We start from the raw sequence: 22,256 nt of genomic DNA on the forward strand, positions 1-22,256 counted from the left end.
GTTCTACTGCTGTAACAGGCCTACTACATGTTCTACTGCTCTAACAGGCCTAGTACATGTTCTACTGCTGTAACAGGAATACTACATGTTCTACTGCTCTGTTCTACTGCTCTAACAGGAATACTACATGTTCTACTGCGCTAACAGGAATGTTCTACTGCTCTAACGTTGCTGTAACAGGCCTACTACATGTTCTACTGCTCTAACGTTGCTGTAACAGGCCTACTACATGTTCTACTGCTGTAACGTTGCTCTAACAGGCCTACTACATGTTCTACTGCTCTAACGTTGCTGTAACAGGCCTACTACATGTTCTACTGCTTTAACGTTGCTCTAACAGGCCTACTACATGTTCTACTGCTGTAACGTTGCTGTAACAGGCCTACTACATGTTCTACTGCTGTAACAGGCCTACTACATGTTCTACTGCTGTAACAGGCCTACTACATGTTCTACTGCTGTAACAGGCCTACTACATGTTCTACTGCTCTAATGTTGCTCTAACAGGCCTACTACATGTTCTACTGCTGTAACAGGCCTACTACATGTTCTACTGCTCTAATGTTGCTCTAACAGGCCTACTACATGTTCTACTGCTGTAACGTTGCTGTAACTGGCCTACTACATGTTCTACTGCTGTAACAGGCCTACTACATGTTCTACTGCTGTAACGTTGCTGTAACAGGCCTACTACATGTTCTACTGCTCTAACGTTGCTGTAACAGGCCTACTACATGTTCTACTGCTCTAACGTTGCTGTAACAGGCCTACTACATGTTCTACTGCTGTAACGTTGCTCTAACAGGCCTACTACATGTTCTACTGCTCTAACGTTGCTGTAACAGGCCTACTACATGTTCTACTGCTTTAACGTTGCTCTAACAGGCCTACTACATGTTCTACTGCTGTAACGTTGCTGTAACAGGCCTACTACATGTTCTACTGCTGTAACAGGCCTACTACATGTTCTACTGCTGTAACAGGCCTACTACATGTTCTACTGCTGTAACAGGCCTACTACATGTTCTACTGCTCTAATGTTGCTCTAACAGGCCTACTACATGTTCTACTGCTGTAACAGGCCTACTACATGTTCTACTGCTCTAATGTTGCTCTAACAGGCCTACTACATGTTCTACTGCTGTAACGTTGCTGTAACTGGCCTACTACATGTTCTACTGCTGTAACAGGCCTACTACATGTTCTACTGCTGTAACGTTGCTGTAACAGGCCTACTACATGTTCTACTGCTGTAACAGGCCTACTACATGTTCTACTGCTGTAACAGGCCTACTACATGTTCTACTGCTCTAACGTTGCTGTAACAGGCCTACTACATGTTCTACTGCTCTAATGTTGCTGTAACAGGCCTACTACATGTTCTACTGCTGTAACAGGCCTACTACATGTTCTACTGCTGTAACGTTGCTGTAACAGGCCTACTACATGTTCTACTGCTGTAACGTTGCTGTAACAGGCCTACTACATGTTCTACTGCTGTAACAGGCCTACTACATGTTCTACTGCTGTAACAGGCCTACTACATGTTCTACTGCTGTAACAGGAATACTACATGTTCTACTGCTCTAACGTTGCTGTAACAGGCCTACTACATGTTCTACTGCTCTAATGTTGCTCTAACAGGCCTACTACATGTTCTACTGCTGTAACAGGCCTACTACATGTTCTACTGCTCTAATGTTGCTCTAACAGGCCTACTACATGTTCTACTGCTGTAACAGGCCTACTACATGTTCTACTGCTGTAACAGGCCTACTACATGTTCTACTGCTGTAACAGGCCTACTACATGTTCTACTGCTCTAACGTTGCTGTAACAGGCCTACTACATGTTCTACTGCTCTAATGTTGCTGTAACAGGCCTACTACATGTTCTACTGCTGTAACAGGCCTACTACATGTTATACTGCTGTAACGTTGCTCTAACAGGCCTACTACATGTTCTACTGCTCTAACAGGCCTACTACATGTTCTACTGCTGTAACAGGCCTACTACATGTTCTACTGCTGTAACAGGCCTACTACATGTTCTACTGCTGTAACAGGAATACTACATGTTCTACTGCTCTAACGTTGCTGTAACAGGCCTACTACATGTTCTACTGCTCTAATGTTGCTCTAACAGGCCTACTACATGTTCTACTGCTGTAACAGGCCTACTACATGTTCTACTGCTGTAACAGGCCTACTACATGTTCTACTGCTGTAACAGGCCTACTACATGTTCTACTGCTGTAACAGGCCTACTACATGTTCTACTGCTGTAACAGGCCTACTACATGTTCTACTGCTCTAACGTTGCTGTAACAGGCCTACTACATGTTCTACTGCTCTAATGTTGCTGTAACAGGCCTACTACATGTTCTACTGCTGTAACAGGCCTACTACATGTTCTACTGCTGTAACAGGCCTACTACATGTTATACTGCTGTAACGTTGCTCTAACAGGCCTACTACATGTTCTACTGCTCTAACAGGCCTACTACATGTTCTACTGCTCTAACGTTGCTGTAACAGGCCTACTACATGTTATACTGCTCTAATGTTGCTGTAAAAGGCCTACTACATATTCTACTGCTCTAACGTTGCTGTAACAGGCCTCTACTTGCTTGTCCTCTGCATGGTGTTTTGTTGCAGGTTTAGTTTTTTGGGGTTATTCATTATGAAGCTTTAAAAACCAAAGCCAGACTGCAACATTTTAGTAGCTTAGCTAGGGCTGTGGCGTGTGTCTGTAGAACTACACGTTCCCTCCACTGCGCGTTGTAAAACGGGACAAACACATTTCAGAGCAATTGAAGTTAAAGCCTGATGTGCTGGCATTGGTAAATGTAATTTCATAAAGTAGATGGCTGAACTGTTGACTCGCTTGGTTGTCCTAGTTGACCCACAGGCTTTGGGTTCGACAGGCACGCTAGCCTATTCCCCCCCCCCCCCCTTATGACAGACTTGTGATCATTGCCCTTGCTAGTTTGATTATATTGACAATTCCAGCCTTAGTCGCCCATAAAACAATGCATCCCGAATAGGTGGAGGCAGCAAACAATGATAGCAATATTTTTTGGACTACCAAGAAAATGTATTGGTGAATTATATTAAATCAAGCATTGAACTGCATCCATCTATTCTGCTAAAAAACGTCTTAGTGTACCTCGCCTTAGTGTACCTCGCCTTAGTGTACCTCGCCTTAGTGTACGTCACGACATTTATAAACTTGAACCGAACTGTTTCCATCACAGCTGTCACGGTTTATTCTTAACATGTTAGGACTTTACTCACATAAAAACTGTGGATGGAAACCTGGTTAGTGTCACATTAAGGATGTGAACTAAGACTACTATGGTATACAGAGTAACAGTCACATTAAGGATGTGAACTAAGACTACTATGGTTTACAGAGTAACAGTCACATTAAGGATGTGAACTAAGACTACTATGGAATACAGAGTAACAGTCACATTAAGGATATGAACTAAGACTACTATGGTATACAGAGTAACAGTCACAAGAAGGATATTAACTAAGACTACTATGGTATACAGAGTAACAGTCACAAGAAGGATATTAACTAAGACTACTATGGTATACAGAGTAACAGTCACAAGAAGGATATGAACTAAGACTACTATGGTATACAGAGTAACAGTCACATTAAGGATTTTAACTAAGACTACTATGGTATACAGAGTAACAGTCACAAGAAGGATATGAACTAAGACTACTATGGTATACAGAGTAACAGTCACATTAAGGATTTTAACTAAGACTACTATGGTATACAGAGTAACAGTCACAAGAAGGATTTTAACTAAGACTACTATGGTATACAGAGGAACAGTCACATTAAGGATTTTAACTAAGACTACTATGGTATACAGAGTAACAGTCACATTAAGGATTTTAACTTAAGAGTCCCTGGTCTTTGGTTGTCCCAAACGGCACCCTATATCAACATTATTTGTCACATTCGCACAATACAACAGGTGTAAACCTTACAGTGAAATGCTTACTAACAAGCACTTAAACAACAATGCAGTTTTAAGAAGTGTTAAAGTATTTACTAAAATAAACTGAAAAAATAAAAACAGACAATAGAAAAAGCACTAATAATTAAAGAGTAACAGTGACAAGGCTTTATACGGGGGGGTACAGGTACAGAGTCCATGTGCTGGGGGCACAGGTTAGTTAGGTTAATTAAAGAGCAACAGTGACGAGGCTTTATACGTGGGGTACAGGTACAGAGTCCATGTGCTGGGGGCACAGGTTAGTTAGGTTAATTAAAGAGCAACAGTGACAAGGCTTTAAGGGGGTACATGTACAGAGTCAATGTGCTGGGGACACAGGTTAGTTAGGTTAATTAAAGAGTAACAGTGACAAGGCTTTATACGGGGGGTACAGGTACAGAGTCAATGTGCTGGGGGCACAGGTTAGTTAGGTTAATTAAAGAGCAACAGTGACAAGGCTTTAAGGGGGTACATGTACAGAGTCAATGTGCTGGGGGCACAGGTTAGTTAGGTTAATTAAAGAGTAACAGTGACAAGGCTTTATACGGGGGGTACAGGTACAGAGTCAATGTGCTGGGGGCACAGGTTAGTTAGGTTAATTAAAGAGTAACAGTGACAAGGCTTTATACGGGGGGTACAGGTACAGAGTCCATGTGCTGGGGGCACAGGTTAGTTAGGTTAATTAAAGAGTAACAGTGACAAGGCTTTATACAGGGGGTACAGGTACAGAGTCCATGTGCTGGGGCACAGGTTAGTTAGGTTAATTAAAGAATAACAGTGACAAGGCTTTATACAGGGGGTACAGGTACAGAGTCAATGTGCTGGGGGCACAGGTTAGTCAAGGTAATATGTACGTGTAGGTAAGAGTGACTAGTGCACTATTTTTGAGAAGAGCGCTATGGACCCTGGTCAAAAGTAGTGCACTACATAAGGAATAGGGTGGCATGTGGGACGTAGGCCTACTCTGTGGTGCTGTAGTGTTTTTCCCTCTCGCTGGTCTGACTGATGCAGTTACTCACCATGAAAAAAACAACCCACTCTGTAAAATTACATTTTTCAAGTGGGTGAATAAGACTGAATCAGACAGATAACATAAATTGCCTCAGATTTACTGCCATTTTTCTCATGCCTTTTAGGCCTAACAGAGATGTTTGGTTTTATTTAAAAGGAGACTGCAAAATCACACACACCTTCCTTTCCCGAACTTCACAGAAATCCCTCAAAACTCACGAGTAATAATGGACAACTTTTGAAGCAATCAAAAAGAAAATCTGAAAATGTTATGCAGGCTTAGTTTCCAACAGCATAATGATTCAGATCTGAAAATGTTACGCAGGCTTAGTTTCCAACAGCATAATGATTCACAGATCTGAAAATGTTACGCAGGCTTAGTTTCCAACAGCATAACGATTCAGAGATCTGAAAATGTTACGCAGGCTTAGTTTCCAACAGCATAATGATTCAGAGATCTGAAAATGTTACGCAGGCTTAGTTTCCAACAGCATAACGATTCAGAGATCTGAAAATGTTACGCAGGCTTAGTTTCCAACAGCATAACGATTCAGAGATCTGAAAATGTTACGCAGGCTTAGTTTCCAACAGCATAATGATTCACAGATCTGAAAATGTTACGCAGGCTTAGTTTCCAACAGCATAATGATTCACAGATCTGAAAATGTTACGCAGGCTTAGTTTCCAACAGCATAATGATTCACAGATCTGAAAATGTTACGCAGGCTTAGTTTCCAACAGCATAATGATTCAGAGATCTGAAAATGTTACGCAGGCTTAGTTTCCAACAGCATAATGATTCAGAGATCTGAAAATGTTACGCAGGCTTAGTTTCCAACAGCATAATGATTCACAGATCTGAAAATGTTACGCAGGCTTAGTTTCCAACAGCATAATGATTCACAGATCTGAAAATGTTACGCAGGCTTAGTTTCCAACAGCATAATGATTCAGAGATCTGAAAATGTTACGCAGGCTTAGTTTCCAACAGCATAATGATTCAGAGATCTGAAAATGTTACGCAGGCTTAGTTTCCAACAGCATAACGATTCAGAGATCTGAAAATGTTACGCAGGCTTAGTTTCCAACAGCATAATGATTCAGAGATCTGAAAATGTTACGCAGGCTTAGTTTCCAACAGCATAATGATTCAGAGATCTGAAAATGTTACGCAGGCTTAGTTTCCAACAGCATAATGATTCACAGATCTGAAAATGTTACGCAGGCTTAGTTTCCAACAGCATAATGATTCACAGATCTGAAAATGTTACGCAGGCTTAGTTTCCAACAGCATAATGATTCAGAGATCTGAAAATGTTACGCAGGCTTAGTTTCCAACAGCATAACGATTCAGAGATCTGAAAATGTTACGCAGGCTTAGTTTCCAACAGCATAATGATTCACAGATCTGAAAATGTTACGCAGGCTTAGTTTCCAACAGCATAATGATTCACAGATCTGAAAATGTTACGCAGGCTTAGTTTCCAACAGCATAACGATTCAGAGATCTGAAAATGTTACGCAGGCTTAGTTTCCAACAGCATAACGATTCAGAGATCTGAAAATGTTACGCAGGCTTAGTTTCCAACAGCATAACGATTCAGAGATCTGAAAATGTTACGCAGGCTTAGTTTCCAACAGCATAATGATTCACAGATCTGAAAATGTTACGCAGGCTTAGTTTCCAACAGCATAACGATTCAGAGATCTGAAAATGTTACGCAGGCTTAGTTTCCAACAGCATAATGATTCACAGATCTGAAAATGTTACACAGGCTTAGTTTCAAACAGCATAACGATTCAGAGATCTGAAAATGTTACGCAGGCTTAGTTTCCAACAGCATAATGATTCAGAGATCTGAAAACAAGCTGTTGGTTCATTTTCTCCATACGTTGGAGCTGAGGTTGGGTCAGAGCTGGTAAAACCATTTGGATCAGAAGGGGGGGGGGGGGGGGGGAGTAACTGAAATAGTGATAGGGGGAGAAGGAAAAATATATATTATCGACAGCTGCATATCACAATATCATTTTTGAATGATATGGATATTTGACTAAGTATGAATTTGTGTTTATTTTAGTTTTTGCTTTGTAGCACTTACAGATGAAACATTATGGCGTCTTAAAAAGGGAAGCAGGGTAAAGGCAAAATGTCACAAATGTTCCAACTTTAATGTATTATCTCAGTTATGATTTAAGATACAAATGTCAAACATATGTCAACATTCCTTCCTCCAAAGGACCCCTCTATAGAGTCAATTGTGAAAATTCATGGTCCTGTTTTGTTCTAGTTTCGTGAGGAAAAGAGCAACGCCTTTCCTGGTCAGGTGACAGAGCAACGCCTTTCCTGGTCAGGCGAAAGAGCAACGCCTTTCCAGGTCAGGCGAAAGAGCAACGCCTTTCCAGGTCAGGCGACAGAGCAACGCCTTTCCAGGTCAGGCGACAGAGCAACGCCTTTCCAGGTCAGGCGACAGAGCAACGCCTTTCCAGGTCAGGCGACAGAGCAACGCCTTTCCTGGTCAGGTGACAGAGCAACGCCTTTCCAGGTCAGGCGACAGAGCAACGCCTTTCCAGGTCAGGCGACAGAGCAACGCCTTTCCTGGTCAGGCGACAGAGCAACGCCTTTCCTGGTCAGGCGACAGAGCAACGCCTTTCCTGGTCAGGCGACAGAGCAACGCCTTTCCTGGTCAGGTGACAGAGCAACGGCTTTCGTTCTGTCACTCATTCTCCTTTAAATGTGGGGGAAAACATCCGGTCCTGTTGTTGATGTTTTGATGACAGGCAGCTAGACATAAAGCAGGTCCATCATTACTAAGCCCTTCAGTCATCTCTCTCTCTCCCCCTTTCGCCCCCTCCCTCTCCATCCCTCTCAGCACTCTATTGGTCTTCACCTCATCCGCCCATTCCTGCTCATCACAGCATTACCATGGAGACACTGACATGCAGCTCATGGTTTTTTACTAAACCACACACACCCCCCCCCCCCCCAGTTCACTCCTGATTCCGGGATTTCTGACATCCCTGACTTCAACCGGGAATTCAGAAAAATCTGGGTAAAGTTCCCAGAAAGTTTCTGGAATGTTGCAACCTTACCCAAGACTCAACGTTCCTATTCTTATGTTTTTGTATTTCTTATTGTTGTTGCATTGTCAAGAAAGGAGCCTGAAAGTAAACATTTAGTTGGATGAGAGATAGATAAGATAGATATCTACACACAATGTACACCATGTACTAACTAACTAGTGAAACATGTTGGTTTTCCCCATAGCATTATAACTCAAACATAAATACTGCCTTTTAGCCTACCAGTGATCAAGGAGACAGCAAAGTAACACCTTCCAAATCAAACTGTTCCTTGTTAAAACTGGGACTTTGCTCATTAGTTGCTGCATGGCCAAACCCACCCAAAATAACTTTTGTTATATGGGACAAATTGTTCATTCATCCTCTGTCAGTCTACCATTCCAGTGTTTAATTGCTATATTGTAATTACGTGGCCACCATGGCCTATTTATTTCCTTAACTTACCTCATTTGCACTCACTGTATATAGACTTTTTGTTTTGTTTTGTTCTACTGTATTATTGACTGTATGTTTTGTTTATTCCATGTGTAACTCTGTGTTGTTGTTTGTGTCGAACTGCTTTGCTTTATCTTGGCCAGGTCGCAGTTGCAAATGAGAACTTGTTCTCAACTAGCCTACCTGGTTAAATAAAGGTGAAATAAAAATAAATAAATAAAGTCCTAAACCTGAGTGTTGACTTTACAAACATCTTCTAGTTATGGATTGGGGGAGGGGAGAACTGCATTAGGCTTTATGCAATGTTGTCAACCAAGGAACCAAGACTAGATAGGTGGATGATTCTCTATTTAAAATCTGAAAGTTAAGTGAGATTCAAGGAACAGCTGAAATTCTATATTGAGTCATGATGCATTAGTAATCTAATTGAACACGAGTTAGATTATCTAGCTGTAGTCCCCATGAGGATTCCAAAGGTTTTTAGATGATACAGGCCTATATGTAACCTACAATCTGACAGAACCGCCAAAATGACCCTTGGTGGATTTCAATACTGGCTTCTAAATGCAACTGTGAGCCTTTTATTTGGAATTATGATTAATATTATGCATTAGACCTTTTAGATTAAAGTTGAAACATTGTAACAAATGTACACAGGGCAATGTTGCAGTTGATTCAGCTGGCTACTTCAGAGCGCTGATACTGGGTTTTTGTTTTGTTCCATCCTGTGGCATCTCGTGCTACAGCATTTTTCCTCGAGCGATACCTTCCTTTGCAACATTGTTGCGACACACATTCCATGCTACGTTCAAACCACATAGGTCAAGTTTCTACTAAAACGCAGCAACTATGTAACCATTAAAAGACAAGTAACGAAAAGTAACAGACCATTTTTTTTAAATGGGTGTTTCCGCACATTCCTGTCTGAAAAAAGGTTGGCTTTAACCCCATGATAACAAAGCTAGAACACTAGCACCGTGTCGGTTGTGAACAGCGAGTGATAGGCTGAGTAGTGCTAGCAGCTTTGCACGTCCATAAACTTTTATGCTAAATAAACTTCATAAAGAAAGCTCAACCTCTGGAAAAATAGATACAAAATAGTCAACTTACCGAGCGATGTATGACACTAAAGAGCTTGAAGGAAAAATGTTCGCAGTCCGACTATCCTACAGAAGCGCAAAAAGACGAAACAAAACGTCATCGCATCCACAATAGAACATCTTAAAGTTGACCGCTGCCGCGAGACTGTCGGAAAGGATGCAACAGGTTAATGTCCTCACGACAACGTATTCGATCAAAAAATATAGATATATCCGTTAAAGATCATGTGGTTAAAAGCAACAAAAGCCTGCGTTGAAAAAGAATAATAATTTTAAACAGTCGTGGCGGGTTTGCCTGTCAATCCCCAGTTTGTTCGGCGAAGCCCAGTAACCATTACTGCTTATGAGCGTTTTCCTTCTCCAGTCCCCTCCCTTCTCCCGTCTAGCTGTGGCGGACTGGGAGTAACCAGGCGCCATATTCACACTGTTCATTGGCTCTGTGCAGGGGGACCGTCTTCGTCATATAAGCATCTGAGACGTCTCTATAGTTACCCTCAACGGGGAGGAAAATACTGTACAGTAGGCTGAGGCTACTAATGTTGATATAGGTGTACCAGTACTCTTTTGGTCAAGTATAAAATCTGTCCAAGGTTTTCCATATGTGGTTTTCTAGGGATAGCCATTCATTGTGGGTATTATTGAACAGTGGTATACAGTATATTTGTACAAAGGTCTGAGTAATTAACAATAGCTGGACCCTTGAATCCAAGCATTTTGGCAGGTCAACAAATAGAAACAACTAAATAACAAACGTAAAGTAATAGTGCATTCAAACTCTCTCTCTCTCTCTCCACTCCAATGTCTGGCGTGGATATTCTTCAGTGAGCCTACCACAGAGGCTGCTAGGAATGGGCTACCGTATACTTACAGAATCTCTCCCCACTCCTCCACACAAACGCACGATGTTCTCACTTCTTTCTTTCTCTCTTGTTCTCTGTCTCTCACGCTCACTCTCATACACTTTCTCTCACTCGTTTTCTCACTTTTTAACAAACAACTATCAATCGTTGTAGTCCTATTGACACAATACGAGTGCTTTTGGGGGTCTATTTTGGACATAGTTACTCGTGAGGAAAGTAGCACGTCATTTCACCACTTTCAGTGACTAACAAGAGAAGAATGAGGTTTCACACCACAAATGGCGGGGTATGAAGGGAAGAAATAGGCTCAACTCTGGTTCTGTTGTTTTTCTTAAGCCTCTACATTTCTCTTTCGGAAACATTATCCAGAGCAGCAGAAAGTGAGCTATTTCCAAGCAGACCGCAAAATGTTTGTTTCTGGACATTTTTTTCCCACAAGATTTAAATCAGAGCACAGCAAATAGGCTAAGTGATTAAATACTGTACTGTATGTACTGTGTTATGCTGTAATCCAACATAATCCACTTGTACTTTAACTTTTTATTTATCTGCACTGTAAACTATTTGTATCTTTTGACCACAATATAGATGATGATTCAAGTTTTGTATTTTAATGAGAGAACATCATACCCACAAGGGACGGGAGCAGGCTAGGCTATTTTAAACCATACGTTGTTAGAACCTGTGGACCGAAGGAAAACATTTGCCAGCAGTGCCTGTAGACCAAGCTCATTAAACCCTCTAATGACATGCATGATGGCAAATACAGGAGTAGGAGTGGGAGGAGAGAATATATCGTGGTACAGTCTATTGGTAATTTTTAAAAATATTTTTAGTTATTTAACCTTTATTAAACTGGGCAAGTCAGTTAAGAACATATTCTTAATTACAATGACGGCCTACCCCGGCGTCGCTAGGCCAATTGTGCGCAGCCCTATGGGAATCCCAATCACGGCCGGTTGTGATAAAGCCTGGATAATTGGTCATCTGGGATTCACAGATTGTATCCTTTGACGAAACCATGCATTTCAATAAGTAGCACAAAACTTTTACGAACTTAAATGTAAACTTTCAAAATATTATCAGAAGCATAAACAATATTGTATTGTATATGTACTCTATATGCCCTATATGTCAATCAAAATATCGACAACAAAAAAAAAAAATAACATTTCAGTTAAAAATAGCCGCTATGAGCACTGCCACATCAACTGTTTTGTTTGGAAATGTGATGCCATCTATCCATCCAGTCAGTCAGGAAGTAATTCAGCATCAAGCACTTCCTCAGTTTGCACTGGGCTGGCTGTTTCAAACTCATTATTTGCCATCTAGTGTTTTTTTTAAATCATTGCAAGCAGGACGTGTTAACAGACTTAGTGCATATTCTGCTCAATGAGGCCAACTTTATTCACACATTGGGGAGGGGTATCTTTCAGGAATGTGTCAATTGTAGAGATACAAACTCATATTAACTTATTACTATGGGATTTGTAACTGTGTGTGTGTTTGTTTATTTGTTATTTCAAGGTTTATTGTCACATGCACAGGATACAGCAGGTGTAAAACAAGACAGTGAAATGCTTAACTTGCGAGCTCTTTCCCAACAATCAAGGTAGGAATATAGATAAGGAAAAAAAAAAAGTGAAACGCAACAGAAGAAATAAAAAAACAAACATGAGAACAGTCTGATATACAGGTCTGATATACAGGTCTGATATGCAGGTCTGATATACAGGTCTGATATACAGGTCTGATATACAGGTCTGATATACAGGTCTAATATACAGGTCTGATATACAGGTCTGATATACAGGTCTAATATACAGGTCTGATATACAGGTCTGATATACAGGTCTAATATACAGGTCTGATATACAGGTCTAATATACAGGTCTGATATACAGGTCTAATATACAGGTCTAATATACAGGTCTGATATACAGGTCTGATATACAGGTCTGATATGCAGGTCTGATATGCAGGTCTGATATAAAGGTCTGATATACAGGTCTGATATACAGGTCTGATATACAGGTCTGATATACAGGTCTAATATACAGGTCTAATATACAGGTCTGATATACAGGTCTGATATACAGGTCTAATATACAGGTCTGATATACAGGTCTGATATACAGGTCTAATATACAGGTCTGATATTTTTATTTAACCTTTATTTAACTAGGCAAGTCAGTCAAGAACAAATTCTTATTTTACAATGTCGGCCTACCCCGGCCAAACCCGGACGATGCTGGGCCAATTGTGCGCTGCCCTATGAGAGTGATTTGAGTAAGCAATGTACATGTAAACAGGGGTAAAAGTGTCTGATAGCAGGATCAATACTAATGGTAAAAATAATCATTATAATCAATCCATCAAGAATGGCATCATTGTGTGTGTTGCGTGCATGGTAATGAGTGAGTGTGTGTGTATGTGTGTGTGTGTGTGAGCATGGGTGCATGAGTGTGTACATGTATGTGAGTTTGCGTGAATGTGAAGACCGTCACTGTAGGTGTATGTGGCTTAAATTGTGAAGTATTAGGAATAGTAAATAAGAGTTTGATAGCAGCAATTGTGATGTGTGTGTGTGTGTGTGTGTGTGTGTGTGTGTGTGTGTGTGTGTGTGTGTGTGTGTGTGTGTGTGTGTGTGTGTGTGTGTGTGTAGCATGAATGTATTTGTGTGTGTGTGTGTGTGTGTGTGTGTATGTGTGTGTGTAGCATGAATGTATTTGTGTGTGTGTGTGTGTGTGTGTGTGTGTGTGTGTGTAGCATGAATGTATTTGTGTGTGTGTGTGTGTGTGTGTGTGTATGTGTGTGTGTAGCATGAATGTATTTGTGTGTGTGTGTGTGTGTGTGTGTGTATGTATGTGTGTGTGTGTGTGTGTGTGTGTAGCATGAATGTATTTGTGTGTGTGTGTGTGTGTGTGTGTGTATAGCATGAATGTATTTGTGTGTGTGTGTGTGTGTGTGTGTGTGTGTGTGTGTGTGTGTGTGTGTGTGTGTGTGTGTGTATAGCATGAATGTATTTGTGTGTGTGTGTGTGTGTGTGTGTGTGTGTGTGTGTGTGTGTGTGTGTGTGTGTGTGTGTGTGTGTGTGTGTGTGTGTGTGTGTGTGTGTGTGTGTGTGTGTGTGTGTGTGTGTGTGTGTGTGTGTGCGTGTGTGTGTGGGTGTGTGTGTGTGTGAGTGAAAGACTTCTCAGGTTAGCTCTGCCTTCCTGAGAATTTGGTCATGTCCTTTTGTGTTACTGACATTATTTCTTATTTAAAAAAAAAATGTATTTCAGATTCAGATCTACTTTATTATCTCATCACGGGGAATTTAATTTGGTCATGTGCTTATTAAAAATACGGTACATAAAACACGAAAACACAGAAACTACAAAATATAATGAATTGAAAGTGCCATGGCTACACATTTAAAGTGAAAGTGCAATGTGCTGTGTACAGGAGGGTCCAACAGACTATATCTATTAAACAGCCTAATGGCTGTTGGAGTAAAAGAGTCCCCATATCTGTCTGTTTTCATTTTATTTTGTAGAAGTCTCTTTCCTCTTGTCCAGCTGCTGCTGCGACGGAAGTTTGAGTGAAGGGAGGTGAGTACTGTCCTGTAAAATGCTTTCAAGTTTTAGAAGGATGAGTTTTGAGTGAAAGGGAGGTGAGTACTGTCCTGTAAAATGCTTTCACGTTTTTAGAAGGATGAGTTTTGAGTGAAAGGGAGGTGAGTACTGTCCTGTAAAATGCTTTCACGTTTTAGAAGGATGAGTTTTGAGTGAAGGGAGGCGAGTACTGTCTTGTAAAATGCTTTCACGTTTTAGAAGGATGAGCTTTGAGTGAAGGGAGGTGAGTACTGTCTTGTAAAATGCTTTCATGTTTTAGAAGGATGAGCTTTGAGTGAAGGAGGTGAGTACTGTCCTGTAAAATGCTTTCACATTTTAGAAGGATGAGTTTTGAGTGAAGGGAGGTGAGTACTGTCTTGTAAAATGCTTTCACGTTTTAGAAGGATGAGTTTTGAGTGAAGGAGGTGAGTACTGTCTTGTAAAATGCTTTCACGTTTTAGGAGGATGAGTTTTGAGTGAAAGGGAGGTGAGTACTGTCTTGTAAAATGCTTTCACGTTTTAGAAGGATGAGTTTTGAGTGAAGGGAGGTGAGTACTGTCCTGTAAAATGCTTTCACGTTTTAGGAGGATGAGTTTTGAGTGAAAGGGAGGTGAGTACTGTCCTGTAAAATGCTTTCAAGTTTTAGAAGGATGAGTTTTGAGTGAAAGGGAGGTGAGTACTGTCCTGTAAAATGCTTTCAAGTTTTAGGAGGATGAGTTTTGAGTGAAAGGGAGGTGAGTACTGTCTTGTAAAATGCTTTCACGTTTTAGAAGGATGAGTTTTGAGTGAAGGGAGGTGAGTACTGTCCTGTAAAATGCTTTCACGTTTTAGGAGGATGAGTTTTGAGTGAAAGGGAGGTGAGTACTGTCCTGTAAAATGCTTTCAAGTTTTAGGAGGATGAGTTTTGAGTGAAAGGGAGGTGAGTACTGTCCTGTAAAATGCTTTCACGTTTTAGAAGGATGAGTTTACAGGTTTCAGGCTGATTCTTGATCTAAACCAATTATCCGTCTTAATCACGCGCTGAAGCTGGACTTGGTCTTGCACTCGTATGTTTCCAAACACGCATATTAAGTCTAATCAAATCAAATTTGATTTGTCACATACATGTGTTTTGCAGATGTTATTGTGGGTGTAGCAAAATGCTTGTGGTTCTTGTTCCAACAATGCAGCAATATCTAACAATTTCACAACAAATACCTAATTAAGAATATACAGTTGAAGTCGGAAGTTCACATAAACCTTAGCCAAATACATTTAAACTCAGTTTTTTAAAATTCCTGACATTTAATCCAAGTAAAAACTCCCCGTTTTAGGTCAGTTAGGATCACCACTAAATTTTAAGAATGTGAAATGTCAGAATAATAGTAGAGAGAATGATTTATTTCAGCTTTTATTTCTTTCATCACATACACTCAATTAGCATTTGGTAGAATTGCCTTAAACAATTTAACCTTGGGTCAAACATTTTGGGTGGCCTTCCACAAGCTTCCCTCAATACGTTGGGTGAATTTTGGCCCATTCCTCATGACAGAGCTGGTGTAACTGAGTCAGGTTTGTAGGCCTCCTTGCTCGCACACGCTTTTTCAATTCTGCCCACAAATTTTCCACAGGATTGAGGTCAGGGCTTTGTGAAGGCCACTCCATTACCTTGACTTTGTTGTCCTTAAGCCATTTTTCCACAACTTTGGAAGTATGCTTGGGGTCATTGGACATCAGACTTGAGGACATTTCTCCAAAAAGTACAATCTTTGTCCCTATGTGCAGTTGCAAACCATAGTCTGGATTTTTTATGGCGTTTTTTTAGCAGTGGCTTCTTCCTTGCTGAGCCAATTTACAGTTTATGTACCTGTTTTCTCCAGCATCTTCACAAGGTCCTTTTGTTCTGGGATTGATTTTCACTTTTTGCACCAAAGTACGTTCATCTCTAGGAGACAGGAACGCATCTCCTTCCTGAGGGCTGCGTGGTCCCATGGTGTTTATACCTGTGTACTATTGTTTGTACAGACGAACGTGGTACCTTCAGGCGTTTGGAAATTGCTCCCAAAGATGAACCAGACCTGTGCAAGTCTACCATCTTTTTCTGAGGTCTTGGCTGATTTCTTTTGTTTTTCCCATGATGTCAAGCAAAAAGGCACTGAGTTTGAAGGTAGGCCTTGAAATACATCCACAGGTACACCTCCAATTGACTCAAATTATGTAAATTAGCCTATCAGAAGCTTCTAAATCTATGACATAATTTTCTGGAATATTCCAAGCTGTTTAAAGGCACAGTCAACTTAGTGTATGTAAACTTCTGACCCACTGGAATTGTGATATAGTGAATTATAAGTGAAATAATCTGTCTGTAAACAATTATTGGAAAAAGTACTTGTGTCAAGCACAAAATAGATGTCCTAACCGACTTGCCAAAAACTATAGTTTGTTAACAAGAATTTTGTGGAGTGGTTGAAAGACGAGTTTTAATGACTCCAAACTAAGTGTATGTAAACTTCCGACTTCAACTGTATAAATATATGGACGAGCATATCAGACCAATAGACAGCACGCTCGGCAGAGGTCTTGGCTGATTTCCTCTTGATTTTCCCAAGATGTCAAGCAAAGAGGCACTGAGTTTGAAGGTAGGCCTTGAAATACATCCACAGGTACACCTCAAATTGACTCAAATTACTATTTGCCTCATGGCTCCTGCATGCTTTGTTGACTACGTTCCCATACTCGGGACTCGGGACCTATCGTATTGTAACCTTGACCAATCCAGATGTGTTGGTCATTACTGAGATGTGGTTAAAGAAGAGTATTTTGAATACTGATATTAACCTTTCTGGTTTTAACCTTTTTCGGCAAAACAGATCTTCCAAAGGTGGTGGATTGACAATCTTTACCAAGGATCACCTTCAGTGCTCCGTTGTCTCCACCTAGTCTCTCCCTAAACAATTTGATTTGCTGGTTTTAAGCATTACAACTTTCAAATAGCTCTTTGTTGACTGTTGCTGTGTGCTATCGTCCTCCATCAGCACCGGCCTGTACCCTAAACTCTCTCCTGGCCCCTTACACTAAGTCTGAATTTGTCCTGCTAGGTGACCTAAACTGGGACATGCTTAAACTACCTGACCAAGTCCTAAAGCAATGGGACTCCCTAAATCTTTCTCAGATTATCACCAATCCCACAAGGAATGACTCCAAACACCCAGAAAAGGCTACTCTCCTTGATGTTATCCTCACAAATAATCCTGATCGGTATCAGCCTGGTGTTTTCTGTAATGACCTTAAGTGATCCCTGTTTTACAGCCTGTGTTCGTAATGACTGCTCAGTGAAACGACCTGTCCTTATTTGTTATAGACTTGCTAAAAAAAAAAAGCAAGCCTTCATGAACTGGCCTCAGTTTGATCCCCTATGTTGGACCTTCATCTTTGACATTTTCAGTGGAGTGAAAGGCTCAGCACACACACACTCAGGCTGACTGGCTCTCATTCAGGCAAATGAGAAATAAGTGCACTCTGGCTATCCGGAAGACCAAAGTTAGTTACTGTAAGAAGAAAGGGTCTAAACCACCTGACCCAGATGTTTTTTGGAGGTAAAGTTTCAGGAGCTCCTTTAGCACCTCGGACTCAGGGAGAAACTTTGTAGCGGGGCAGGGGGAAAAGAGGGCGAAGCATTGGGGTCAGTCACATTAGAAGGGGTGGGAGATGAGGAAATATTGGACGGGCAGGAGGCATGGCTGAGTCAAATAGGAATCCTGACTTAATGAAGTGGTGATTAAATAGCTCAGCCAACGTTCTTCTTGTCAGTACAACCACATCATCAACATTAAGGGACACTGGCAGCTGTGAGGAGGAGGGTTTATTCTTCAGGTCTTTAATGACGTTTTCCAGAACTTCTTGGGGTTAGACCCACAGAGAGAGAATTGCTTCTTTAAGGTTACTGCCCCTATTATCGCCAAGCATATCTCTGACCTTTTTAACCGGTCTCTCCTCTCTGGGGAGGTTCCCATTGCTTGGAAGGCAGCCACGGTTCGACATTTATTTAAAGGGGGAGATCAAGCTGATCCTAACTGTTACAGGTCTATTTCTATTTTGCCCTGTTTATCAAAAGTGTTGGAAAAACTTGTCAATAATCAACTGATTGGTTTTCTTGATGTCTATAGTTTTCTCTCTGGTGTGCAATCTGGTTTCGGCTCAGGTTATGGATGTGTCACTGCAACCTTAAAAGGTCCTGTAACGGTTTTCTTGCGTTGAAGGAGAGGCGGACCAAAACGCAGCGTGGTTGTTATTCATTGTACTTTAATAAAGAAACTGTACATGAATAAACTAACAAAACAACAAACGTGCGAAAACCTAAAACAGTCCTATCTGGTGCAAACACAGAGACAGGAACAAAGGAAATAAAGGTCAGAACGTGACAGTACCCCCCCCCCCCCCCAAAGGTGCGGACTCCGGCCGCAAAACCTTAACCTATAGGGGAGGGTCTGGGTGGGCGTCTGTCCGCGGTGGCGGCTCTGGCGCGGGACGCGGACCCCACTTCACCATTGTCTTAGTCCGCCTTATTGTCTGCCTCCGTGGCCTCCTAACCACGGCGACCCCTCTAAATGACCCCACTGGACTGAGGGGCAGCTCGGGACAGAGGGGCGGAAGCTCTGGACAGAGGGGCGGAAGCTCTGGACAGAGGGGCGGAAGCTCTGGACAGAGGGGCGGAAGCTCTGGACAGAGGGGCGGAAGCTCTGAACAGAGGGGCGGATGCTCTGGGCTAAGGGGCAGGGGCTCTTGGCTGAGGGGCTCTGACGCCTCTGGGCTGAGGGGCTCTGGTGCCTCTGGGCTGTGGGGCTCTGGCACCTCAGACTCCGGCAGCAGCGCCGGACAGGCGGGAGACTCCGGCAGCAGCGCCGGACAGGCGGGAGACTCCGGCAGCAGCGCCGGACAGGCGGGAGACTCCGGCTGCGCTGGAGAGGAGGAAGGCTCTGGCAGCGCTGGAGAGGCGGGAGACTCCGACAGCGCTGGAGAGGAGGAAGGCTCCGGCAGCGCTGGACAGGCGGGAGCCCCTGTAAGGATGAGCCGGAGAGACAGCCTGGTGCGGGGGGCTGCCACCGGAGGGCTGGTGCGTGGAGGTGGTGACGGATAGACCGGACCGTGCAGGCGCACTGGAGCTCTTGAGCACCGAGCCTGCCCAACCCTACCTGGTTGCATGCTCCCGGTCGCCCTGCCAGTGCGGCGAGGTGGAATAGCCCGCACTGGGCTATGCAGGCGAACCGGGGACACCATGCGCAAGGCTGGTGCCATGTAAGCCGGCCCAAGGAGACGCACTGGAGACCAGATGCGTAGAGCCGGCTTCATGGCACTTGGCTCGATGCCCACTCTAGCCCGGCCGATACGCGGAGCTGGAATGTACCGCACCGGGCTATGCACCCGCACTGGGGACACCGTGCGCTTCACAGCATAACACGGTGCCTGCCCGGTCTCTCCAGCCCCCCGGTAAGCACAGGAAGCTGGCGCAGGTCTCCTACCTGGCTTCGCCACACTTCCTGTGTGCCTCCCCCAAGAAATTTTTGGGGCTGACTCTCGGGCTTCCATCCACGCCGCCGTGCTTTCTCCTCATACCAGCGCCTCTCCGCCTTCGCCGCCTTCAGCTCTTCTTTGGGGTGGCGATATTCTCCAGGCTGTGCCCAGGGTCCTTTACCATCCAACTCATCCTCCCATGTCCATTCCTCTTTTCGCTGCTGTTGCTGTTGCCCGTTCCCACGCCGCTTGGTCCTGTTGTGGTGGGTGATTCTGTAACGGTTTTCTTGCTTTGAAGGAGAGGCGGACCAAAACGCAGCGTGGTTGTTATTCATTGTACTTTAATAAAGAAACTGTACATGAATAAACTAACAAAACAACAAACGTGCGAAAACCTAAAACAGTCCTATCTGGTGCAAACACAGAGACAGGAACAAAGGAAATAAAGGTCAGAACGTGACAGATCCTCAATGATGTCACCATTGCCCTTGATTCTAAGCAATGTTGTGCTGCTATTTTTATTGACTTGGCCAAAGCTTTTGGCACGGTAGACCATTCAATTCTTGTGGGCCGGCTAAGGAGTATTGATGTCTCCGAGGGGTCTTTGTGCAGTGTATAACATCAGAAAATCTGCTGTCTCAGCCACTGCCTGTCACCAAGGGAGTACCCCAAGGGTCAATCCTAGGCCCCACGCTCTTCTAGGAAGCTCTCTCATCCATTTATATGCAGATGATACAGTCTCATACTCAGCTGGCCCATCCCCGGAATTTGTGTTAAATGCTTTAAACAAAGCTTTCTTAGTGCCCAACAAGCTTTCTCTACCCTAAACCTTGTTCTGAACACCTCCAAAACAAAGGTTGTGGTTTGGTAAGAAGAACGCCCCTCTCCCCCAGGTGTGATTACTACCTCGAAGGGTTTAGAGCTTGAGGTTGTCACCTCATACAAGTATTTGGGAGTATGGCTAGATGGTACACTGTCCTTCTCTTAGCACATATCAAAGCTGCAGGCTAAAGTTAAATCTAGACTTGGTTTCCTCTATTGTAATCGCTCCTCTTTCACCCCAGCTGTCAAACTAACCCTGATTCAGATGACCGTCCTATCCATGCTAGATTGCGGAGACATAATTTATAGATCGGCAGGTAAGGGTGCTCTCGAGCGGCTAGATGTTCTTTACCATTCGGCCATCAGATTTGCCACCAATGCTCCTTATAGGACACATCACTGCACTCTATACTCCTCTGTAAACTGGTCATCTCTGTATACCCGTCGCAAGACCCACTGGTTGATGCTTATTTATAAAACCATCTTAGGCCTGACTCCCCCCATCTGAGATATCTACTGCAGCCCTCATCCTCCACATACAACACCCGTTCTGCCAGTCACATTCTGTTAAAGGTCCCCAAGCACACACATCCCTGGGTGGCTCCTCTTTTCAGTTTGCTGCAGCTAGCGACTGGAACAAGCTGCAACAAACACTCAAACTGGACAGTTTTATCTCAATCTCTTCAATCATGGACAATCTTACTGACAGTTGTGGCTGCTTTGCGTGATGTATTGTTGTCTCTACCTTCTTGCCCTTTGTGCTGTTGTCTGTGCCCAATAATGTTTGTACAATGATTTGTGCTGCTAACATGTTGTGTTGTTACCATGCTGTGTTGTCATGTGTTGCTGCCTTGCAATGTAGTTGTCTTAGGTCTCTCTTTATGTAGTGTTGTGTTGTCTCTCATGTCGTGATGTGTTTAGTCCCATATTTATATATTATTATTATTATTATTATTTTTTATCCCAGCCCGGTCCCCGCAGGAGGCCTTTTGCCTTTTGGAGAGGCAGTCATTGTAAATAATAATTTATTCTTAACTGACTTGCCTAGTTAAATAAAGGTAAAATAAAATCTATACAAAAATAAATTAAAACGGTTCAGTTTGCGTAAAAAAATAAAAACACATCTTTAGCTTTGCACAGGCACAGTCATTGAATTTGAGCTGTGGCGTGTCGCCTACACTATGTTTGCATTCTTAAATGTTTATAGAATCAGAAAAGGAAAGCTGTGTGTGTGTGTGTGTGGGCTGATGAGTGAGGCCTACTGATATGGCCATGCTCAGAGGGAGGAAGGTGCAGGATCAGAGAGAAAGGAAGAGAGAGAGAGAGAGAGCTTGAGCCTTCTCTCCTCCATACCCACCCCTCCCATCCAGGCCCTTCTATGTGCTCCGGGCATTGACGTCACATTTGCTCCTTTCGGTTGCCATAGCAACTTATTTCCCTAAACCCCTTGTTTTTTTTCTTCTCCCTCCTCTTCTCTGGTAGGTCCACAATGGTTGTACAGCCAGCATCTTGCAACACAATGGTTGCAATACGGTGAACGGGGAGTGATTCAGCATTGCAATCTCGATTTCTAGGGTATTCTTCATCCATCGCTGGGTTTTTCTTTCTTTCCAGTTATCTCCATCTTCACGTGTATTATTCTGTACGTGTAAAAGTCGTTAAATGTCTCCCGTCGGAATGTTTTGAACAGAACTGTCACCGGACTAGGATCGTCGTCAGCTGGCACGGAATGGTAGGTCTGCGCGGTGTGGTGCGGGAACGATGCGGTGGAACTGTGATATTAATGCAGCGGGAACTGCTGAAGGGTGGGGTGATGAATATTGATCTGCTACGAAGGTTA

The 22,256-nt window shown here is 42.8% G+C and overlaps 2 protein-coding genes across 36 annotated transcripts in view; one reads left to right on the forward strand and one right to left on the reverse strand.

Annotated features, from left to right (window-relative positions):
- Positions 1-10,622, reverse strand: part of ptpn13 (protein tyrosine phosphatase non-receptor type 13) — a 166,280-nt gene extending 155,658 nt beyond the window's left edge. For 4 of the 5 annotated variants that reach the window (XM_090191627.1, XM_090191626.1, XM_090191623.1 and 1 more), the window contains exon 1: positions 9,659-10,106. The gene's annotated coding sequence lies outside the window, so the exon portion shown is untranslated. Of the gene's footprint in view, positions 1-9,658; positions 10,107-10,516 lie in introns of those variants that run through there. The other variant, XM_090191624.1, reaches the window with a different exon arrangement.
- Positions 10,623-21,816: 11,194 nt separating this feature from the next.
- Positions 21,817-22,256, forward strand: part of mapk10 (mitogen-activated protein kinase 10) — a 120,164-nt gene continuing 119,724 nt past the window's right edge. For 13 of the 31 annotated variants that reach the window (XM_036936827.2, XM_036936825.2, XM_036936826.2 and 10 more), the window contains exon 1: positions 21,863-22,148. In XM_036936827.2, coding sequence (XP_036792722.1) covers positions 22,146-22,148 — 3 coding nt within the window. In that variant the 5' untranslated portion in view covers positions 21,863-22,145. Of the gene's footprint in view, positions 22,149-22,256 lie in introns of all 31 variants that reach the window. The other 18 variants (XM_090191658.1, XM_090191656.1, XM_090191657.1 and 15 more) reach the window with 4 other exon arrangements.

The sequence above is a fragment of the Oncorhynchus mykiss genome, chromosome 12, assembly GCF_057628025.1.
Source record: "Oncorhynchus mykiss isolate SJ-2025 chromosome 12, ASM5762802v1, whole genome shotgun sequence".
NCBI classification, from domain to species: Eukaryota; Metazoa; Chordata; class Actinopteri; order Salmoniformes; family Salmonidae; genus Oncorhynchus; species Oncorhynchus mykiss.